Source organism: Lotus japonicus, chromosome 1 (assembly GCF_012489685.1).
Source record: "Lotus japonicus ecotype B-129 chromosome 1, LjGifu_v1.2".
Lineage (NCBI taxonomy): Eukaryota > Viridiplantae > Streptophyta > Magnoliopsida > Fabales > Fabaceae > Lotus > Lotus japonicus.
In genome coordinates this window covers 127,350,339-127,373,847 of record NC_080041.1, presented here as the reverse complement: position 1 = coordinate 127,373,847, position 23,509 = coordinate 127,350,339, and the positions used below count along the sequence as shown (strand labels likewise).

Sequence of the window (23,509 nt, the reverse complement as noted above, 5' to 3'; positions counted from 1 at the left end):
ACCTAATCTCTTCCTTTCTCTTACTCTCCCACCCTCAATTCCACCGCCACTACCCTCTCTACGACTGCACCCGCGACACCTGGCGCAACGTCTCCCTCTTCCTCTCCCTCTCTGACTCTTCACCCTCCTCCTGCGCCAACGTCGTCTCCTACGGTGACCTCTTCTGCTTGTCCGATTCCACGTCATGTTCCTTGCTCATCTTCAACCTTCAAGTGGATGATTCTCTACTTTGAAGGACTTCACAAGGGAGAGCCTCTTATCTAATTCGAGTGGGTCTCGCAACCAATTTTATGTATTGGCTCTGCATCCTAATAAAATTTGTTGCTTACCCAAATGGCTTTGGATCTGGGTTCAAAGTGAGGGGACGAGAGAGATGGGTGAGAATCGTGTTTGGATTTTCAGAGATGAAGAAGGGTCGAAGTCGGACCCTACCAGTGGATCTGTATATGCCCCGATGGGTCTATCAGAACTGCCGCAAATCCCTCTGCATCGTCGGTGTCGATTTTTACGCCGACAAGTTCTTCAACGACCCTTCTCGCTCCAGTTCCTCCCCTTTCCCTTTCCCCTCTAATTATCGTTACAATCATTCATTACTTAACGTTCATTGATCAAATTTTCATCATTGTATAGTGAATTGATTTTATCTATGATTTCTTTTGGGGAGTTTTCGTTGATTAGGCTAAGCTCTGTTTTAGGTGAAGCATTTTGTGTTTTTATTGATTAGTTTCTATTGTTTAGGAATTTTATTAAGTTTTTTAATTTTTTTTCTCCTTAAATAAATGAGTTGGAATTAAAAAATAGTTTTATAATTTTTAAATAAAAAATAAATAAAAAAAGTCACGTCGAATTGCTGACTAGGATAAAATTGAAGTCTGGCAGCATTTGTCCTTAATTGAATTAAAAAAAAATTCTTAGGGACCCAATTTGATGAAATAATTTTCTAGATCCTGGATTTGATTCCTTTTGTAATCTCAGGGGTCTTTGGACCCTTTAAGCCTAAAATTTATATGTGTTAATTCATAATGGATAAGGTTTGACTGCGGTAGTGGTTCTTTTGAAAAATGGTGGGAGGGAGGAAGAAGAAGAGAGGAAAAAGGAGAAAGACCAAATTTGATAAAAGAGAATTTTAAAGGACTAAATCTGATATCATAAGAACTTTTTCCAGTGACTAAAATGTATGAAGATTTTTTTTTTTGTAGATATTAGACTACCCACAATGGTGTTGAATGTGGGTAGTTTAATGTTGAAAGTGGGGTTTAATGGTGTTGAAAGTGAGTGTTGAAAGTTGGAGGGAGGAGAGAGGTGTTGAAAATTTTCAACACTTGTGAAACCTGCAGCATGGGACACATGGCACGGCCTGGCTGGTGACCGCCAGGCGCGTGCCACACACGCGCGGACAAGGCGCGTTATGGGCAGGGCGTGGCAGCAGGCGGGTCCCAGGCGGACCGGTGGTGGGACGCGTGGCACGCGTCGGTTGGGCACCGTGCGTGCCACGCGTCAGAGGAGAGAGAGACGGTCTGATGAGTGACGCGTGTCACGCGTTGATTGGTCCGGGCGATTTTCTTTTATCCTAATCTTTCCAACTCAATTATTTCATTTAAAAAAAATTTTTAAAAATATAAAAAATTTACCAAAATTCATGATTTTTTTTTCTCTATAAATAGAGACTTGGTTCGTTTGATTTGGACACAGAAAAAAAAACCAAGTTTTCCATCATCTTATTCATCTTAATCTTTCTACTATCCCCTTTGTTAAGTGTTTTAATTTAATTTACGTTAAAAAAATATTACGTTAATTTAATTTAATTTAAATAAATAAAAAAAACATTAAATTAAATTAAATCGATAATAGTTTGTTTAATTTAATTTTTATCGTAAATTTTAATTTTATGAAATCATAAAAAGAAAAATATAAAATTAAATCAAAATATGAAATAAAAGTGGTGGGGTAGGGGGTAGGGTGTTGAATGAAAAACCATTGGAGTGGGTAAAAGTTGAATGAAGTGTTGAACTGGAGAGAGAAGGTGATGTGGAGTGTTGGGAAGAGAAAAAATGGAGTGTTGAAGGTGTTGAATGTTGAAACCATTGTGGATAGTCTTACGGTGTATATAAATACTAAGTGAGAGATATATTTAACTTTATATAAAAATAGTGTGGAGTGTTATTCCGAGAAACCTCAAGAGATGTGAGTGTATTTTATTTTTTTAGTATTTAACATTTTAAAAAAATCAACATATTTTATAACAATAAAAACTTAATGCTTAAGTCACTTTTGTTAATATATATAAATAGATACTTTGAGAGAAAATATAGATTGTAAAAAATATTGAAAGGAAAGCAGCAGGGGAAACTCAAATGGAGCTGGGAGATGATCAAAACGACGCTGTATCATCACCTCCCTCCACAGTGACTTTAACCTCACTTTCAATTTCAGACTCTTCCACCGGCGACATACATCACGCGCCGCCGCCGCAGCCGCAGCATCCAATCTTTCCGGTCGAGATCGTGGAAGAAATCATAATCAGGTTTCCGGTGAAGTTCCTCTCGCAGCTCCGGTGCGTCTGCAAGTCCTGGAACGCCCTGATTTCCGATCCCAAATTCGCCAGAAGGCACCTTCGCCGGCTCAACCGCCGCATCCTCCTCGTACACTTGAGGAACCGCTCACATGAAAACCATTTCGTGTCTTACCCGCTCACCTCCGTTCTCAAGCCTGTGACCACCGGTGGTACACAAATCGATAGCCCTCTGGATTATTTAATCATTGGGTCCTGCGATGGCATCATCTGTTGTTTCAAGTTCAGTCATAAATCTGGTTATTCCTTTGTTGTCTGGAACCCTTCAATTCGGAAATTCTGGGAATTGCCACCTTTGGAAAATCTACTGCTAGAGGATTGTGATGCTGATGCACATACATTTCCTTCCTATGGGTTTGGTTACGATCATCTCTCTGATAGTTTCAAGGTGATTGTGATCTTTTACTATGTATGTCTTGCAGAAACTCATGTCATGGTTCATACTTTGGGCTCCAATTCTTGGAGAAGGATTCAGGATTCACCTTGTATCCCTTATTGGGGCTGTTGTCATAATGGAAAATTTGTGAGCGGTGCAGTTAATTGGTTGACAGGTGATGGTGAAGATGGTTTCAATCGGGGCCACGGTATTATTTCTCTTGATTTGGGGAAAGAATCGTATCAAGAATTTTTGCAGCCTGATTATGGAATTGAGGTTGACTACTTGACCATGGGTGTCATGAGAGATTGCTTGTGCTTACTTGCTAATTCAGATGTTTGGGTTATGAAGGAGTATGGAAATAATGATTCCTGGACTAAATTGTTCAGTTTGCCTTCTGACTTCTGGCATGCATGTTGTCCCTATATTCTGGGTTGCAATTCACTTTGTGTTCTTGAGGATGATGAAACAATATTCTTCCAGTATAGGAATTTAGATATTTATAATTATAAAAGTGGCACTTTTAGGAGTTCTGCTCTAGAATACAAACCTGGTTTGATCGAAGGTATGTACTTTGGTATCTAAGATATGTATGTTGTGATTGAGAGTTTGATTTCACCTTTTCCTCAAAATTAGAAGGTAGTAGATTATGTGTCACTTTTGCCGTTTTAAGTTCTTGAAGAATGTATCAACTACCAATTGACTATTATTAATTTTGCATATCCATTTTCCCATTGATATCACCCTTCAAGCAAGTTCTGTTGTTTACATTTATATATTCAAATGCTAGTTGTCGATGCATGTGTATTTTCAATTTTGCTATGAAGTCTAGTAGGGAACCTTGTGATGCTGATATTTAGCGGCTTTCCTGTCATGATGCCTGTGTTGTGTTTTGTTAGAGCTTTGGCCTCTCGGTTTTATGCTTGCTGTCATGCCTGCAAACTATGTTGCGTCTTGTTTTATGGGGGTGCCATATGCTACCTGCACTAATCAGTTCTGGCCCTTCTAAATCTTTGCTTTGGAGGGCTACTGGACTGGCTAGGCTTCATTTATGTTTTGAGCCACTGTTTTTTTTTCTCCTGAATGATGCTGCCATTGGTTTACTGGCTTTCTCAGCATATGTTTTGGGCTGCTGATGATGTTGTGCTTGGAGACTGTTATTGGCTCAAGGGACTAGTAGGTATCTGTTTTTGTTTTTCTTCCACTTCTTTTGGTCGTTGTAGGTATGTATCTTCGTTTGGCTCACTTAAGAGAGTCTTGTTACCAAGTTTATTGCTCATCAATATATTATCTTTCTTCTTAAAAAAAAATACATTTCAGCATGTGTCAAATGAGTTTGAGTGCTTATGTTAGCCTTTAGGTCCTTCACTTTGATATTTTAGTTATATTTATCGCTTGTCCATTTTTTCCCTTTATTCCATTGAGCTTAATGACTGAATCACTATGTCAAGGGGTGAGATTTTCTTTTCTCCTTTTATTTTTTATGATCTTCAGGGTCAAATCCAATATGGTGATTATTGAATTCACTTAAAAATTGTTTCAGATTAAAAAATAATAATTTTTAGATGTCTAAAAAAGATATTATTTTTTAGAAATTTTTAGAAAAACATAAGCTCATTTGTGTTTATTTGCACGAATTAAAATTACTTTTTTTCTCTCTCTCATTTATCATAAATTTTCCTGATAAACTAATTGAAGTAGTTTTTTAAAATACAGTAGAAACTCTTTAAATTAATAATGTCAGGACCGGAGAAATTTATTAATTTAGAGTTATTAATTTATCGATAAATTAATAATTATTAATTTAAAGAGTTTTTAAGTAATTATACTGTTTAGGGGTGCAGATCTCGATTAACTAAAAGCAGGAGAGTTCTCTGCTAGGGTTCTGGAATCTAGTCCATCCAGCGGCGCAGCCACTAGGGACGGCGGCGGCCCGAAGGCAGGCTCAGGCTTCCTTCCCTGTCTTGTTCGCGTCTTCCTCCCCTGCTAGTTTGCCCGTGCTGTGTCTGTTCTGTGTTCCCAGGTTCACGACTCACGCCGCTCTTCTTCTGGGCGGCGGTCGTGACTTCCCTGCGCGAGGCCCTTCTTCTCTTTCTTTTCTGGACCCTGTTCTGCCCCCAATCGCAACTCCTTCGATCTCCTTCCTCTTGGCTGCTCTGTTTCGATTGTTTCTCTTCGGTGGATACCCGATTGTGGCTCTTGTTCTCTGTGCTGTTCAGGCTTGTCTTTTATGTCGTTAGTGGAAAGTTTTGTTGCTGCTGTAGGGTCTGAAGAGGATGGAGGTGATTGTGAGGATGATGTCGCTGATGATGGTGGGGCGATCTTTAGCCAAGATTCCTCTGGGGTAAGGAGGTCATGTGTTTCGCTTCCCTAGGGTGGGTTTTTGGTGACTTGGTGTTTCTGATTGAATCTGGTTGTTTTTCCTTTGGTGTTTGGTGTGGTAGTATGCCTTTGGGTTTTTGTAATCTTCTGATCTTGAGGTTTTTGGTCCTGTAGTTTTTTAGGTTTTTAGGTTGGCGTTCTCTGAGTTGGGTCTCTTTCTTTTTGGTTTGGTGTAGGTTTCTTGTCTGTTGTATAGCTTTATGGTCTTTTTCTTTGGGGACTGTCTTTCACTGTGGGTGATTAGCTTTTTGTTGTTACTAATCACATCTGCTTTGTCTCCTTTTCAGCTTTGATAAGCTGTAATTAATATATTCTATTTTGCTTTCTAAAAAAAGTAATTATACTGTATATACCAAACAAAAAGACAACTTTATGATACAATACAAAAAATACAACACCTGAGCTATTGGATGCAATAAGAAAAGTTAGAGAAGAGCTCAAAATAGACTTGAACTTTAAAAGAAAAGTTAGAGAAGAGCTCAAAATAGACTTGAACTTTAAAGGAAAACATACAACTATTGAATCATATTTCAATATAGTGTAATATTTTTTTTTTCAATTTCTATGAATTATTAATTTATGATTTTCTTGGGACCGAAAATTATAAAGGGATCTCCCGAAAAATTATTATCTTATTATTTTATCGAGTTTTTTAATTTTTTACATTGGCCCAAGTCGGGACCGGACAAATTTATTATTTTAGAGAGTTTATTAATTTACCGAGTACTAATTTAAAGAGTTTCTACTGTAATTTGTTTTTAGATTTTTTTTTGCTACATCGGAAAACTACTAACAATGAACAAGAAAGAACTACGCTAAGTGAAGAGCATAACACAAAATAAGAGTTTCCAATTCGAATTGAAGGAACATCAAGAACCCAAAACTCCGCTCAATTAGAACGGACTACAAACTTTGTCATATGATCCACCACTGAGTTGCACTCTCAGGGAATGCGACTGAGAGAAATATCTCACTCCCTACCAAGGTAGTCCAAAATCTCGTTCAGAATAGGGAAGACCATGCTTTGTTCATGGGGCTCTAACAAGCACATGAGCTCACCACAGCCCAGCTCACACTGCACTTTGCGCTGTCCTCTCTCCCAAATTAGGCGAAGACCGTCACGAAGAGCTTGAGCCTCAGCCATGAGCGTGCTACCACCTTGCTCTCCATACCAGCAAAACCATGTAGTCAGTAGTCACTTCCCCTTTTCATCCCCGAGAACTCCCACACGCCCCATGTTCAGTTCCCCTTCACTAAAGCTGCCATCAATATTGAATTCCACAAAACCAATGTGAGGAGGCAACCAACGATTACTGAGCAGCCCACGATCACATAATAACATTTTCAAAAGCTGAAACAAACACCTAAAATGTTTTTTTAAGTTGAAAATGGTTTTTTTAAAGAAAAAGTCTGAAATAAGAGCGTTTCAAATGTTGAACATCATTCTACCAAATCAAATGGATGTGTGGTGGGGGTGAAACCATGCTAACCATTGTGTTGATTTCTTCGAGTCTATAGTGGACAAGGAGGTGTTCACAATTGGTCTGTGATGGGAAGGCAAGATGGTAAGAGTTATAGATATCTTGTAAATAAGTAGAGTATATTTTATTGAAGTTTTTTTTTTTTTAAATAAACTGATAAATAGTAGAACAGGGCCAAAATATCAGTATCCATAAGCAGAACCTTGGGCGACACTTCTTCAATTCAGACAACTCCCGGATTTAAAGAAGCGTGTCTAGCAAGATAGTCTACAATTGAATTGCCACTACGGCGTACAAAAACCACAGAAACTGAATTAAAATGAGACACTAAGTTATGACAATCAGCTAAGATAGAAAATAAATAAGAAACACTTGGAGAGGGAGTTCTCCACCCACGAAAAGTTGTAAATAGATAGCATAATCATTATAAAGTACGTATACATTTCCTATAATAAACGATAATGATTATTTAGACAAAATTTAACCAATTAAACTATTGAATTATACAATATTATCATGATTATATATACCAAATTTCGGTTAAAATAGAAATATGTATGTTTATAATTTTACAATCGATGTTTATTTACATTTCAAAACATATATTATCTATCAAATTGGAATTGTCTGATAAAGTACAATTCCAATTAAAATTTTAATACAGTGTGAGGGGAAAAAATACGTCTATCATCTAAAGATAATGGTGTCTCTACTCAAAGAACAATATAAGAATGAACTCTACCACATACCCAACGACACCTTCGGTTCCTAAAAATTAACCTATTATATAATATAATACTTTAAAATATCATGAATGAATTGTAAAAATATATCCAAGACACTGAGAGAGAAAATAATAGATTGTAAAAAATATTAAAGCGAGAGTAGCAGGGGAAAATTAGGGAGTTGGGTTTGGGGCCTCCCCTATGGGGCTGCGCGCCCCACCCTTTTTTTTTAAACCCAAAAGTGCCCTACGGAAAGGTACTTTCCGTATTCAATTTAACTGAATACGGAAAGGTACTTTCCGTATTATATTTTGATGAATACGGAAAGGTATTTTCCGTATTTAACTCTGACAGGATTCCCCCTTTTTCCACCATTACTCCTCCCTCACCAACTTTCACCAACCCCTCACCAGCCCCCCTGAACCTCCTCAATGCCTCCAGACCACCCTCTCTCTCACCCTCTCCTACCTCACTTTCATTCCCAAGCTCTCCACCACCATCCACTCCTTCATTTCCCAAGCTCTCCACCACTACAACAAGTGTTGTAGTAGAGGTAAGTCTATGTGTTTATTTGTTGTTATTTTGTAGGATTAAGTAGTGGAAGTAGTTAGATTAAGTAGTTTAAGTAGTTAGATTAAGTAGTTTAAGTAGTTAGAAGGATGGGTTTTTGAATTCTGAGTCGTGATATAATACGGATTGTTATCTTCCGTATTGAATATGGAAAGGTACTTTCCGTATTCAGTATGGAAAGTAACAATCCGTATTCGGTATGGTACTTTCCATCATCAGAGTCCTGTCATTTACAACCACCCCATCATCAGAGTCCTGTCATTTCCAACCACCCCATCATCAGAGTCTTGTCATTTTCATCCACTAAATGACGAACTTGAAACCTGACATTACTATCTACCACCAACCAACCCCAACCACACTTGTATTATCCACCAAACACCATAAATCTTTTGACCATTCTGCTATAAATCTCTCTGGGTTCTTTATTCTTCTTCATCATTTTCATAACTGTTGGATCTGTTCTTGTTCTCCAAAAGGTCTATTACCTTAAACATTAATCTTGCTTCCTTTGAACAAGTACGCATTAATCTTTTAAATTTGCAATTTACTTGCAGGTTGCTGTGTTTGCACCGAGTAAATCTGTTCGTTATCTGAATATAACGTTGCCCAACATAGTCAAAGTATTTCCACAGGATAGCGGACCCCACGACTTCATCGATATCACTGAGGATTAATTTTGTTTTCGTGTTGCTTCTGAATAATTTCGTGTACCCTTTAAACTGTTTGCCATGAATTATTTATGTTACTTATCCTGCCTTTGATTATTTACGGTGTAGTTATACGGGTTTTTTTCAATACAAGAGTCGGCATATAATGAGTGAAAATAGAAAGCATGATTAATATAAAGAGAGTCCTAATACAAAGAGTCACATGTCATAATATAAAAATACAAAAAAAATATACAAATATATAGTCAATCACTCGCCCCGACCCCTACCGGCCCCTCTACGACCTCTAGGTCCACGGGCTCTGCCTCCACGGCCTCTGCCTCCACGCGCACCCTCTGCAGGAGCACCCTCTCCACGGGCTCTGCCTCCACGGCCTCTGCCTCCACGCGCTCTGTCTCCACGACCTCTGCCTCCTGCAGCTCTAGCTCCTCGGACAGCAGCAAAGGCTACCCCCTGGGTACCAATGAAGGCATTGGATCTAATAAGATCCAGCGCCCTCTCAGTGAGGGATCGGGAATGCGTGCCCTCTGCAGGAGCATCTGGCACCTCGAGTGACTGCTCCAACAAGTCCACGGCCCGACGCATAACAGTCTGCAAAAATAATGTAGATACATTAGATACAAATAAAATATCATGAACAAAAAATCACAATTGAATGGAAAATAAAATTCAAACTTACCACTGCACTGAACTCCTCCCTCCTATCATCAGGGATGATGAACCGATGGGACACAACGCTGTACCACCTCATGTAATCCTCCACAGCGCTGTACCACCCCTCACAAATGCTTTGGAAACCTTCTATAATTGATTCTGAACCCAGAATCAATTATAAGTGTTGGGTTTGGTTCTGAGATGAATACGGAAAACGTTTTTCCGTATTCAATACGGAAAACCATGTTCCATACTGAATACGGAAAACCATTTTCCATATTCAATACGGAAACCTGTGATCCGTATTTACCCAGAAACGCCATTAACGACAATGAGCTATCGGCCCTAAACCCAAACCACATTCAAGACATTTCAGCCAACAATACCTCTACACAAGCAACAATCGACTACCCTAGGGTTCAATGATTAACATAATTTCAAGTTAAATGGGGAAAATCCAAAAATCCTTACCTCTAGGTTTCAATTCTGAGAATGGGGTTGTGAAGAGCTTTGATGGAGATGATGGAACCTTTCAAGTACACGGTTCAAGCAAGGGGAGCGACAGAGATCGAAGGTTGAAGAGGGGAGAAGAGCTTGGTAAAATACGGAAATGGGTTTGAAATGGGTTTGAATAAACCCTTGCCGGTTTACATACTAATATAATACGGATATTAAACTTCCGTATTCAATACGGAAATGTGTCTTCCGTATTCTATTAAAGGGGGGCGTTCCAGTAATTTCCCCACTTTAAGTGGGGCGGGGAGCCCCATAGGGGGGGCCCCAAACCCAAAAATTAGGTTATCTTGTACAAACACAAAATTAATGGCGCCAGGAGGAGGTGACGCGCCTCCGCTGCGAACCCTTCCGAATGAGATCGTGGAAGAAATTATAATCAGGTTGCCGGTGAAGTTCCTCTCGCAACTCCGGTGCGTTTGCAAGTCCTGGAATTCCCTAATTTCAGATCCCAAATTCGCCAGAAGGCACCTTCGCCGGCTCAACCGCCGCATACTGATCGTAAGGTTCGAGGAAAGCCGCTCATGTATTAGCCATTTCATATCTTATCCGCTCCCCTCCCCTCCGTTCTCAAGCCTGTGACCACCGGAATTCATTTGGTTATTCATTTGTTGTCTGGAACCCTTCAATTCGGAAATTCTGGGATTTCAATTGTACGCAGAGTATTATTTCTCTTGATTTGGGGAAAGAATCATTTCAACAACTTTTGCAGCCTGATTATGGAAAAGAGGTTATCGTCTTAACCTTGGATGTCATGAGAGATTGCTTGTGCATAGTTGCTAATTGGCAGGATGTTTGGGTTATGAAGGAGTATGGAAATAATGATTCTTGGACTAAATTGTTCAGTTTCCGGCATATGTGCTGTTATGTTTGGGGTAACAATTCACTTTGTGTTCCATTTTGTTTCCGTACATGTGAGCTGCCCTTCAAGCAAGTATTAGTTCATTTTTGGCATTAATTTATTTCTAATGTAGTTGTTGATAATGATATACCATGTAATATGTATTTTGTATTTTGTTATGAAGCACAAACACCTATCTAATATGAAGTGTCCGTGGACATTCAAACTACAAGTGTTTAACACATCTTTGCGTTGTGAATATAAAAAATTGTGTTTCGGACACTTGAGAACTATTTTCTTGGCTAGACACCTTCATGACACTTATATTATTAAAAATTATATTATTTAAAAGCTAAAGCATAAGACATAGTGTGGATATTGTCGTTTGAAGGACCATCACTGAAGTTAAGACAATAACCGGAAATCATCTCTATATTGTGGACTGCTCCTAGGTCATCCCATACCTTGCTTCCAACTACTCTTTAACTTGCAACATATATAGCTTCCTAAGAATGTTTAATGCTATGCCACTGGCAAGTAGCCCTCTTCTTTGGACATTACAAATTGTGACCTAGGGGCAAACTCTCATTTTTTTCTGAATCAACAAGATGTGAGTTCTTTGAGAGTTGTAAAATTTGGTGTTTTGATTCTGCAGTGCTTGCTTCACACTTACAGGTCAACTCAGAACCTGTCTTGCTATAAGAAATTAAAGCATTGAAGGTGAGTTTTCAAGTATAGGATGTCAATTTTTTTATTTTAAGGTACCTGAAAAACATGGATTATCATGAATAGTGCACTAAGTGAACAAATTTTTGTTTGCTTCCTTTCAACAGATTAATAATAGTACTGATATGGAGTGTGGATTGAACCAGCCCTTAGTGATGTAACATCAGTGTGGTGTTCAAGCATTTTTGGGAAGTGTCTTCCATACAAGTAGCTATATTTTTTTTTAAGAGCATACAACTAGCTATATAACCGTGTTTTCCTCAAAGCCAAAGGTTTGATAAATGTCCTTGGATACTTTGGGGTCCTCACACATAAAGGTGCACACTCTTCATATCTAAAAGTTTGGAAGCAACCAGATAAGAAATCACTAACTTTTCCTTCATTAGTTATCAATAACATAAATTAGTGTAGGTAGGTTTGAAAGGTCTTGGGAGCAGTTTCTATTGGTTATATCATTCATGATCATGAATAATCTGTATGCAAAGACACTGAAGTTTGTGGCTTAAAAATCATGTCATTCAGTACCATGGACTCCAACTCATAGTCATCATCGTTAATAAATTAGTTAATATCTCTGAACTGCTCCATGACTATAGATTTTAGATCAGGAACATCAAAAAATCTAATTAGGTTCACATTACTATAATAATAAAACCAAAGGCATGTCTAAGCATTAGGCACTGACCCAAAACCATACTTCTTATAATAAGGAACTGTGGACAAAAGGGTCTCGTCAGACATAGCTCGCAACGTAGGGTTTACACTGCATAAAACGTCGTGTTTCATTAAAAAATTAAAAAAAACCCTAAAATGCCCTTAAAAGTTATAACCTAATGATTAAAGCTGGGGGTAATTTCAGGTTTTTGCTCTAAAAGTTGGGTTTTTTCCTCGCGCCGCCATTGCGCTCAACCAGGTGCGATTTTGGCCGCGATCGCCCTTGCTGCCACCGCGACGCGTTCCGCGCCCCTATAGCCTCTTGCGTCGCACCCAACCTATGTGTTGCCACGCACCGCCGCGATTGTGCCGCTTTTGCACGCTATTGACAATCCTGATATGTATTACTTTAGCACAGAGAAGGTTTGAACGTCTACATGTTTAAGTCAATGTGTCAATGTTTTGCTTCCTCATTTACGTGTTGGGATGTGTGTTTTTTCATTTGCACATATGATATAATGTCAAACCAAACATGCACTTTAGATATTTCTCCTCCATTTTAAAACCGTTGCCGTTTAAGGTTATATACATTGTTGAATAGGTCATTAATTGATGAAGAATGATAGTTATTGGTTAAGTACTTGGTGAAAATTGTAACAGTTGAATTTTTTTTTTTTGATAATAATAATAGTTGAATATTGAACGTGGTAGATGATATATATAATATTAAATGAGACCATATATGGAATATGATGTGATAAATAGTATTAATTATACTAAAACATAATAGTTTGGGAAAATAGGTGTTGATCAAAGATAGACATGCTGTGATTACTTCTAAACAAAATAATGGAATTTAAAATTTATATTGTTAATTCATAATTGAGAAGGCTTAAGTATTGTGCTTGGCCAAAAAAAATTGTGGGGAGGAGGGTTGGCGCGGAGGAAGAAGAAGGAGATAAAATGGAGAACGATTAAATTAGATGAAAGATAATTTGAAAGACTAAAATCGATGTTATAAGAACTATTTTCATCAAACAAATTTTCGGTGACTAAAAATTATGAAACTTTTTTATAGGACCATTTTAGATTATGATGTATAAGTGACGGACCAAAAACATATCTCACACTAGATAAAAATGGGTTAAGTATTATTCTGAGAAACCTTAATGGGTGCGAGAGTATTTTGTATTTGCTTAAGTTTGTACCAAAAAAAAACTTAATGCTTAAGTCGCTTTTATATATATAGGAGATGTATCATATGAGAAAACATTTTTTCTATGAGAAAATGAGAATGATTTTAGAACCATTGGATTTAAATAAATGGTTGAGATTAAAACATGACATAATTAAGTCACGTGATTAGACTCTCAATCTTCCTCCCAACTAGGTTTACTCTCTAGTCTCTACCACTGCTGCTACTGATTTTGATTACTTGCCTTTTCACTGTTCTTCCACCGCCTGCCAATCTCACATGTAATTAGTGTCGGATACTTTAATTTGATCAACGCCACACATTGAAAAGTAAATTCCCACATAAATCAATTAACGCAACACAAGGGTTCTCATCATTACGTGTTCTACAAACTCAAATGGAGCTGGGAGATGACCAAAACGACTTTGTATCATCACCTCCCTCCACAGTGACTTTAACCTCACTTTCAATTTCAGACTCTTCCACCGGCGACATACATCACGCACCGCCGCTGCAGCAGCCAATCTTTTCGATCGAGATCGTGGAATAAATAATAATCAGGTTTCCGGAGAAATAATAATTTTTTTAAAGAAAAATAACAAACTTTTTTTTTGAGGGCTCTATTTTTTTTTTTTTGTTCCTTTGGCCACCACGGTAGTGATGTCCCTGGCAAAGATATTATTTTTTACTTCATAGAGATCGAACCCGGGCAAGAAGCTTAGGCAAAATCCTTAAGGAAATGCACATTCACCACTTATGTCACGCCTTGTAGTTTTTTGAGGGGGTTAAAGGTCATATTAGTCCCTGTATTTGTAAAAGCGTTTGATTTTGGTCCCTCAGTCAAAAAACCGCCAGTAATTGTATTATAAACCGCCAGTAATTGTAAAAAAAGCCGTCACTAAACGTCATTTTTTTGCTAAAGGACCAAAATCAAACACTTTTACAAACACAGGGACTAATATGACCTTTAACCCTTTTTGAGGACTATATATAAGCTCTTTCAAAAAAAAAAGGGCTATATATAAGCGAAATAATTTGTTCCCTTTATTGTTAGCCGATTTGGTATTACCGTTAGCACTTAGAATTTCTAACTTTCCAAATTACTTCAAGTATGTTCTTTCCAAAATATTAAATAATCTCTCCGTCCCCTATTATAAGTCACTTTTAACTACTTATCTTAGATTAAGAAAAGTAGTTAAAAACAATAAATTTGTAAGAAAAAAACATGTTATTTCCAATGTCACCCTTAAACTTTCTCTCTCCAAATTAAAACTTTTCAAATATAACTACATCTTTCATCTTAAATATGAGGTTAGTATTGGAAAAAAAATATTAAATGTTGCATTGGTATCACAAAGTGACTTATAATTAGAGACAAAAAAAACTCAAAAAATGTGACTTATAAATGAGGACGGAGAGAGTAGCAATTAGCAAGCAATGGATGTTGAAAAAAATAATAGCAACAACAACGGTCTTATTTTTTCGGGTCAATAATAACAACAATCTTACTAATAAATTGTCTTGGGCTAACCTTTTGACTTTTCCAGGGCCCAATATATGGCCAACCATTTCTTTTTTCAATAGAGTAAAATACATTCACCCCTCTCAAGGTTTGCAAGAATGACACACCACCCCATTTCTTTTTAAAATCTACACTCCACCCCATTTTTTATAAAGGCAAAATTTAGTGACGAAAACAAATTCGTCACTACTAAAAAATAATTACTAATTAGTGAAAATTTAAATAAATTTAATGCATATACACTATCATACATTAATTTATGAAAATAATTTTACTGAATTAAATTTTAAAAAACCATCAACTCTGTCTGTTAAGTCCACGTCCCATCTATCTCCAAATCATATTTCTCACCACAAACGATCACCACCAAGCCTTTGCTCTCTTTAACACGGCGACCACCGTCCCAGAATGTGAAACCCCATGGCACCACCATGCCTCAAAGTTTTGTTGCGACTTGAACCCCAGAACGTGAATCGCACATCCTCAAAGCCCACTTGTTCAACTACTTCTTGTGAACTTCACCCCTTTAAGTTGTGAGTGAACGCTCTGTTGGTTTAAGATGTTGTTGGATTTTGTTAAAAACGGTGCTCCACCGCATCGTTGGGTTCTAATAACCTCCGATCCACTTCATATTTTTTAATTTTGTTTCTCTATTTTCTTCACCTATTTGTGTTACTTTTTGGGTCTACAATCCAATTTTGAAAATTGGAGGTATAAATAGATTATTTTGATTAAAATTGAATTAATATCAAATATGAAAACACAAGCATGTTTCATTATGTTCGAGATATGGTTTGTAAACCGGTCAGGTGTGCTATTGCAAAATTTGCATTGTGAATTTAAGGAGGAAGAACGCGATTGAGAGAATGGGGAGGACTGTGATGTTTTCCATTTTAAATTTATTGGAATATATTAAAAATATTTTTTGAAATTATTGATTAACAATTTAAATAATAACTAATTATTAATGAAAAATATTTTTCATCACTAAATTTGCCTCTATATAAAATGGGGTGGAGTATAGATTTTAGATAAGAATGGGGTGGAGTGTAATTCTAACAAACCTTGAGGGGGGTGCGTGTACTTTACTCTTTTCAATAATTAAGAGCTACCTTTTTTTGAAAATAAAATCTGGCCTGTATCTTTTCTAAAAAAAAGAGTATATAAATTATTTTTTACTGGGGCCTAAGGCCCAGGCCTAGTTGGCCTTGTGGTCTGTGCGGCCCTGGGCCTAGTCTTTCTGTTTGGCATCCTTCTATGGCAGGGAATGGGAAAAATGAAGGGAAAAAAAATCTCAATTATCAAGATGAAGGTATATAAGGAACAAACCTTTGGTCATTGCGTGTTAATGGGGAAAAATGAGCAACGAAGAAAACTTTTTTCTTCATGTTATGAGAGAAAAATATATACAATCATGTATTAAATAGGATAAGAAATTAAATAGGGTGATAGAGGGTCATTTGTTGAAAACATTTACTCAACAGAAGATAAACATCTAAATCTCTTCTCCCTCTTTTGGTATGACCCGGTTTTTTCCTTGCTCACACTGTGTATTGCACACTTCTGTGCTTGACACACTTTGTAACACTCTTATAAAAAAATTGATATCGTGGTCAATCTATAAAAATTTGTCTTAAATTACTATAATTTGATTATACGTACACAATTTATAGCATAATAATTAAAAAAAATTGAGAACTCATGGTCAATTTAAAATATTTAATCTTAAATTACTATGATTAAAGCGATGAAAAGTTTATTTTGATACAAAATCATGTTCATCTATTATCTATATCTAAAAAAAATAAGAACTCATTGTCAATTTCAAAGATTTTATCTTAAATTACTATAATTAAAGAGATGAGAAGTTTATTTTGATACAAAATCATGTTCATATATTATCTATATCTAAAAAAACATTTTTAGATAAAATATTCACAAATATTGCACTTTTTTATAATGATGGACTTTTGTTCAATATTTGGTTTTAAGATACAAAATTAAATGTAGATTTAATAGTGTTTTAAAAAATATGTATTTCAAAGTAAAGAAAAACCAAATTTGTATATTTTTTTTGGATGATATGGGGGTTAAAAGATTTTATCTTAAATTACTATAATTAAAGAGATGAGAAGTTTATTTTGATACAAAATCATGTTCATCTATTATCTATATCTACAAAAACCTTTTTAGATAAAATATTCACAAATATTGCACTTTTTTTTTATATATGATGGATTTTTGTTCAATATTTGGTTTTAAGATACAAAAATTAAATGTAGATTTAATAGTATTTTAAAAAATATGTATTTCAGTTAATAAAAAAAAATTGTACATTTTTTTGGATGATATGAGGTTGACACGTGACAAAACCTTCTAGAAAAAAACTTCCTTTAGTATATTATATAGAATAGATAGATTTAAATTATATAATATTATCATAATGATTATATATATATATATATATATATAACAACCCGGTTAAAATATAAATATGTAGGTATGTCTTATAATTGATATTTATTTACATTTCAAAACATATATTATCCATCATCTTGAAATTGTCCGATTAAGTATCAAAGGATTTTGAAATTTCGTGATATTTTTGTAGATTTGATCTACTCATTTGAAACTTTTAGCAGTTCAATGGTTTCGATTTGCCAAATTAATATTTATAAAAAATTATGAAGTAGAGTAAGGACTAAGGAGTAACTTGAATATTTGTTATTTCAAAAAAAAACTTGAATATTTGTTCAAAAAAAAACTTGAATATAAATGAAAAATGAGCTAATTTTTAAGTTGTTTTAATTGAGAGAAAAAGATGAGAGAATGGAAGAAAAAAAAAAGACTGATATCTTCATGAATACTATTTTATATTTTAATAAAATATTGTTATATTATAATGAATTCACAAATTTTTTATTTTAAGAATATATTTATCAATATAGATTATTTTAATACATTTTTTAAACCTTTTTTAATTATTAACCTAATCTTATTACTTTTAAAAAGACGTAATCTTATAGAAATTTTCGTATTTAACATTTTAACAGTCAACATATCTTATGATAAATGAATTTAAATTTTCTTATCTTTATGCTCTTTTTTTCGAACGATATATATAGATACTTTCATTGATAATGCTAGCTCGTAAAAAATATAGAACGGAAAGTAGCAGGGTTATCATTACGTCTTCTACAAACACAAATTGATGGCGCTAAGAGGTGACCAAATCAACGCTGTTTCATCTTCCGTATCTTTAACCACACTTTCACACTCTTCCACCGGCGACTTATATCAGGTGCCGCCGCAGCCAATCCTTCCGATTGAGATTGTGGAAGAAATCATAAGCAACTTGCCGGTGAAGTTCCTCTCGCAACTCCGGTGCATCTGCAAGTCCTGGAATTCCCTTATTTCCGATCCCAAATTCACCAGAAGGCATCTTCGCCGGAGCAACCGCCGCATCCTCATTGTAAGGTTCATGAACCGCTCACGTGATATCAATTATATGTCTTACCCGCTCCCTTCCATTCTCAAGGCCGTGACCACAGGTGGCATGCAACTCGATAACCCTCGGGAATATGGTAACCGTAATTATTCAATTATTGGCTCCTGCGATGGCATCATCTGTCGTTGCAATTTCAGCCATGAACTTGGCCATTCTTTTGTTGTGTGGAACCCTTCTATTAATAAATTCTGGGAATTGACACCTTTGGAAAAACCAATGCTAGAGGATTGTGATGGCGGACGGGCATTTCATTCATACGGGTTTGGTTACGATCAACTCTCTAATAGTTTCAAGTTGGTTGTCATATTTCACTATAAATGTTGTTCTGGCAGTTACAAATCTCATGTCATGGTTCATACTTTGGGCTCCAATTTTTGGAGAAAGATTGAGGAATTCCCTGGTATCCCCTATTGTGCCTCTGGTAACAATGGAATATGTGTGAGTGGGGCAATTAATTGGTTGGCACGTGGTACGGCGGGTATTATTTCTCTTAATTTGGGGAAAGAGTCTTATAAAGAATTTTTACAGCCTGATTATGGAATAAAGGTTCACAACTTGACCATGGAGATCGTGAGAGATTGTTTGTGCATACTTACTAATTCGAAGGATGTTTGGATTATGAAAGAGTATGGAAATACTAAGTCATGGACTAAATTGTTCAGTTTCCCTTCTTACTTCTTGCGTGATTGGTTTCCCTATCATCGGGCTTACGGTTCAATTTGTGTTTTGGAGGATGATGAATCACTGTTCTACTCCGATTCGGGTATAGATATTTTTAGTTACAAAAATGGCACTTTCAGGAGTTCATCTGAACTAGAAAACCCCGCTTTGATTAAAGACACGCAGGCTGGGATTATGGATATGTATGTTGAGATTGAGAGTTTGATTTCACCTCTTCCTTGAAGGTTGATTATGAGTTACTTTAGCAGTTGCGGATGACATTCGTCAAGAATATCATGTATTGACTACACTTTATTATTAATTCTGCAGAAATTAATTGTTATAATTTTTTGCTTTCCGTATCCATATTTTCCCGTACATGTTAGTGTCCCACATTGGCTAGAGATGTGGCCAAGCAATTGCTTATATATGGTTGTGCAAACCTAAACTCTTGAGCTAGCTTTTGGGTTGAGTTAGGCCTCCTTCATGGTATCAGAGCCAATGGTTGTTTGACCATGGGTCTGGGCCCCTATCCTAGATCCATTTGTTGACTCCCCATATTTGGGCCACCCGTTTCATTCCACGCTCCAGATGTTCTACACTGGGTGTGAGGGGGTGTGTTAGAGTCTCACATTGGCTAGAGATGTGGCCAAGCAATTGCTTATATATGGTTGTGCAAACCTAAACTCTTGAGCTAGCTTTTGGGTTGAGTTAGGCCTCCTTCATGGTATCAGAGCCAATGGTTGTTTGACCATGGGTCTGGGCCCCTATCCTAGATCCATTTGTTGACTCCCCATATTTGGGCCACCCGTTTCATTCCACGCTCCAGATGTTCTACACTGGGTGTGAGGGGGTGTGTTAGAGTCTCACATTGGCTAGAGATGTGGCCAAGCAATTGCTTATATATGGTTGTGCAAACCTAAACTCTTGAGCTAGCTTTTGGGTTGAGTTAGGCCTCCTTCAGTACATGATAGCTGCCCTTGACGTTAGTTTATTTTTGGCTTTATTTTTTTGAAAAACCATGCTATATCATGTTCATTCCATAGTAAGCTACCCAATACAGTTGGGAATCTTGAAGGACGTACATTTTCTTTATTGTACATCTTTATGATACTTATATCATATTAAAAAATGTTTGTTTGAAGTTAAACTATAAAAATGAGTACCGGTGCAAGGTTGATTGATAATGTATTGGAGTTAATTTGATGATATAATTAGTTTCAAAAAAAAAATTGATGATATAATTGGTTGATTAACTACATGTTTTGGTGGGCAGCTAAACTCGTGTGTGCTACTGCTATTGTGGTTGGAGTTACTGATATATTTGTGGTATTTGTTGGGCGTATTTGGGACATGTAATTGCTTATTGTTGGATGGGCCGGGTTTGGGTTTTATTCTAGGAACGCAATTTTGGCATTTTTAAGGTTGTTTGCACTCTTTTTTTCTTACTTGGTTTTTTTCCTATTAAATTTTACTTTGTAAGGTTTTATTGAGACACATTTTTAAGTCTTTTTATGCCATTTAGTGATGGAGGGTGGATCCTGCTATATTTTGATTGTAGTGTTTGTACTTGGGCATGAGAACCCTTATCTAATTAATGTTTTTCAATTCTTATCAATAATACTTTTTTTTGTAAAAAAATAGTTTGAATTCTGTGCCATAAGTGGGGAAAACAACACACGAACTTTAATCTTCCATTTGATCTTTCCTGCGAAAATATTGGATACGTATACGAAGTTTGAGTCATTCTACATAACAAAAAGTTAAGCAAATCAAAGAGAAAATAATTGTTTAAGTGTTTCAATTTTACATCATGAAATAAAAAACATGTTAAAACACATGTAAACACTCTAGGCTAATAGTTAGTCTTTGCCCGTTGGATATATGTACCTAGAAAAATTTCTTGAAGCTAGAGCTAGCCTTTGAAAAAACAAATACAAATACCTCAACAAAGCTTTATGTGAAGTGCACATGTTGAATGAATATTAACACTTATTTATATAGTTCTAGAGAAAAGGGTTAATGATGGTCTTTTTTTTTCTTTTGGTAAGATCTTATTTAGTATTAATGATACCTTTTTGAATTTTACCTTATCCTATCATATCTAATACAGGGTCGTGTACAATGCAATATAAGTAATTTCCTTAGGGCCCTCGAAATTATATACTATTGAGACTTGAGAGAGGTAATTGAACAATGAAAAGTCAGGTCATATCAATTGAACGTGAGCAATGTAATGTGGAAACTAGAAAGTGCAACGTGATAAGTACAACTTTGACAACCATTAGTACTAAGAGAAGTGTTAACAAAAAAAAAATTAACACCTTGAAAGAAGTATTGAGTTATATTAAAACTTTAAAATATTTTCCAAATGTATATATTGCTTATAAAATTTCATTGACAATCCCTGTAACAGTTGGTATTACCGAAAGAAGTTTTTCAAAATTAAAATAGCTTAAATACGTTTGAGCTCCCTAACTTTGTAAGAGAAATCAAATTGGGTCCCTGAAAAAAATCTTTGAAATGTTATCCCTGAAAAAGTTTTTTTATTCAAATTAAGTCATTTTGCTCAATTTTGACTAGACAATCGTCCAGTGGCAAGCCTAGTCAGCTGAGTACGGGCACGTGGATTTTTTCACATCAGTTTTAGTCTCTGAATTTTTTTTAAAATCATATCTTAATCCCTCCTCTTCCACCTTCATCTTCTTCCTCTTCCACCTTCATTTTCTTCCTCTTCCACCTTCATCTTCTTCATCCATAGCTAATTCATTTCCAAAAACAAACAAAAACCCATAAAGTCTCTTTAATCTTTCTACATTTTCATCCTTCCACCCACCACCAGCCTTCTTCCTTAAACACCCGAGCCTCCTCATCTAAAACCCAGAATTTCCAGAAATTTAAACTTAAAGAAATAAAGACCAATAAAATCCACATTAAATTAAGGATACATATATCACAACAATCCAAAGGAGTGTTTGTTACTTTTTTTCTTTCATTAACGAATGCTTTTGTTGCTTTTTTAAACAAAAAGGAGTGTTCATTCCATTTTAAAATGGGGTACTGGAAATTCAGGGTTTTTAAGATGGGAGATGCTAGGGTTTTTTCTCTGGTAAATTCGGGTGGGAAGAGATTATGGAGGAGGATGGTGGTGGGTGGAAAGAAGAAGATGAAGAAAGATTCCTCTTACAAAGTTAGGAATCTCCACCAAATTGCTTAAATCATATCTAAGATCAACAATGTTACAAGATAGATTGAGTGAATTAATTATCTTATCTATTGAGAGCTAAATGTTAGAATTGTTTAACTCTAAAACTCTAATAAATAGGTTCGCAGTAAAAAAACTAGAAAATTAATATAAAAAATTAATAATTATATGATTGATAAGCGTATAATTGATGCACTTTATTTGTGTCTTTCTAAGATTCATTATATACATTTTTGTGCTTAATTGTTATGAGTTAGTCATGTTTTGACCATTAGTGCTTATTTGGATTATTCAGGGAAAAGTGTTTAATTCTACACTTTTAGTTTCTATGACTGTTTTGCTAGAACAGGTTGAATCTGGAGCAACAAATACTAAAAAAGGACGCATAATATGTCGTTGGAAAGCTAACTCAAAGGCCTACAACTTTCATTTTCAGCACAATTCCAGAACCAGCCTAGAACTTGGTCAGAATTTCCTTGCAAAGTTGTTGTCTCTAATCCTGCGAGTCTGGAACGGTCTGTACTAAAATGATTATATCTTGGGCTACAGAACTCCGAATTAGGATCCGATTGAAGGCTCGTGAAGTTGACTTAAAGAGCTACAATTCTCATGTTTACCGTGATTGAAGGTTCAGACTTATTTTGGGACCCGCGAATGCCTGAGTGTTCAGCAGCTTACTCCTTTATGTGGGCCTGATTTTGTGAAGATTTAGAAAAGATTTAGATAACAAGGATTGTTACTTGATAAACAAGTTTATTTATTAGTATAAATAAGTGAGGTTTAGGCTTTTGTTAGACCTCACCACCTCATCTCACCATAACCTCCTCCTCCTCCTCCTTTATCTCTCTCTTTTCTATTATGAGTTGCTAAACTCCATAGTTAGTCTTAGGATTTTTAATATTCTTGTGTTTGCAAACTTGAGGTTCTATTCTTAAATGCGAATTTGTTCTTATTAATCCTCTTCATCTCTATTTCTGATCTAGGGTTTGTTTAATTCCGTAGTTTTAGAAATAAGAGTTGATGCATGTTTGCTTAGTTCATGTTAGTTCGTAACTGTTTCTTAATCGCTTAGTTTAGGAAACTGTGAATTAATTTCCGCTTAGTTAATTAGTTCTCACGAATTAGGGAATTGATAAGGAAGAATTAATCTTTTGTAACCAATGAAGGTTTGTTGCACTTAAATGTTATAATTCGATGACTAACGTTTTCTCTATTTTGTCTATCTCTTTAATTATTGCTTTGTTACCTTCTATC

At 35.9% G+C, this 23,509-nt stretch overlaps 3 protein-coding genes across 3 annotated transcripts; 2 read left to right on the top strand and 1 right to left on the bottom strand.

Moving 5' to 3' along the window:
• Positions 1-2,307: 2,307 nt before the first annotated feature.
• Positions 2,308-3,703, top strand: LOC130730499 (F-box/kelch-repeat protein At3g23880-like). Its single transcript, XM_057582527.1, has one exon. It carries the CDS (start codon positions 2,355-2,357, stop codon positions 3,531-3,533), a length of 1,179 nt encoding a protein of 392 aa, XP_057438510.1. The 5' UTR covers positions 2,308-2,354; the 3' UTR covers positions 3,534-3,703.
• A 4,930-nt stretch (positions 3,704-8,633) lies between these two features.
• LOC130732640 (uncharacterized) lies at positions 8,634-9,505 on the bottom strand. Its single transcript, XM_057584650.1, has 2 exons — positions 9,457-9,505; positions 8,634-9,368 (listed from the first exon to the last, which is right to left on the bottom strand). Exon 2 carries the CDS (start codon positions 9,360-9,362, stop codon positions 9,027-9,029), a length of 336 nt encoding a protein of 111 aa, XP_057440633.1. The 5' UTR covers positions 9,363-9,368; positions 9,457-9,505; the 3' UTR covers positions 8,634-9,026.
• Positions 9,506-18,093: 8,588 nt separating this feature from the next.
• Positions 18,094-19,293, top strand: LOC130724868 (F-box/kelch-repeat protein At3g23880-like). Its single transcript, XM_057576138.1, has one exon. It carries the CDS (start codon positions 18,094-18,096, stop codon positions 19,291-19,293), a length of 1,200 nt encoding a protein of 399 aa, XP_057432121.1.
• The last annotated feature ends 4,216 nt before the right edge of the window (positions 19,294-23,509 follow it).

What these genes read in the sequence shown, in the direction of transcription:
- LOC130730499 (XM_057582527.1), top strand. Translation starts at nt 2,355, where the DNA reads ATGGAGCTGGGAGATGATCAAAACGACGCTGTATCATCACCTCCCTCC.
- LOC130732640 (XM_057584650.1), bottom strand. Translation starts at nt 9,362, where the DNA reads ATGCGTCGGGCCGTGGACTTGTTGGAGCAGTCACTCGAGGTGCCAGAT.
- LOC130724868 (XM_057576138.1), top strand. Translation starts at nt 18,094, where the DNA reads ATGGCGCTAAGAGGTGACCAAATCAACGCTGTTTCATCTTCCGTATCT.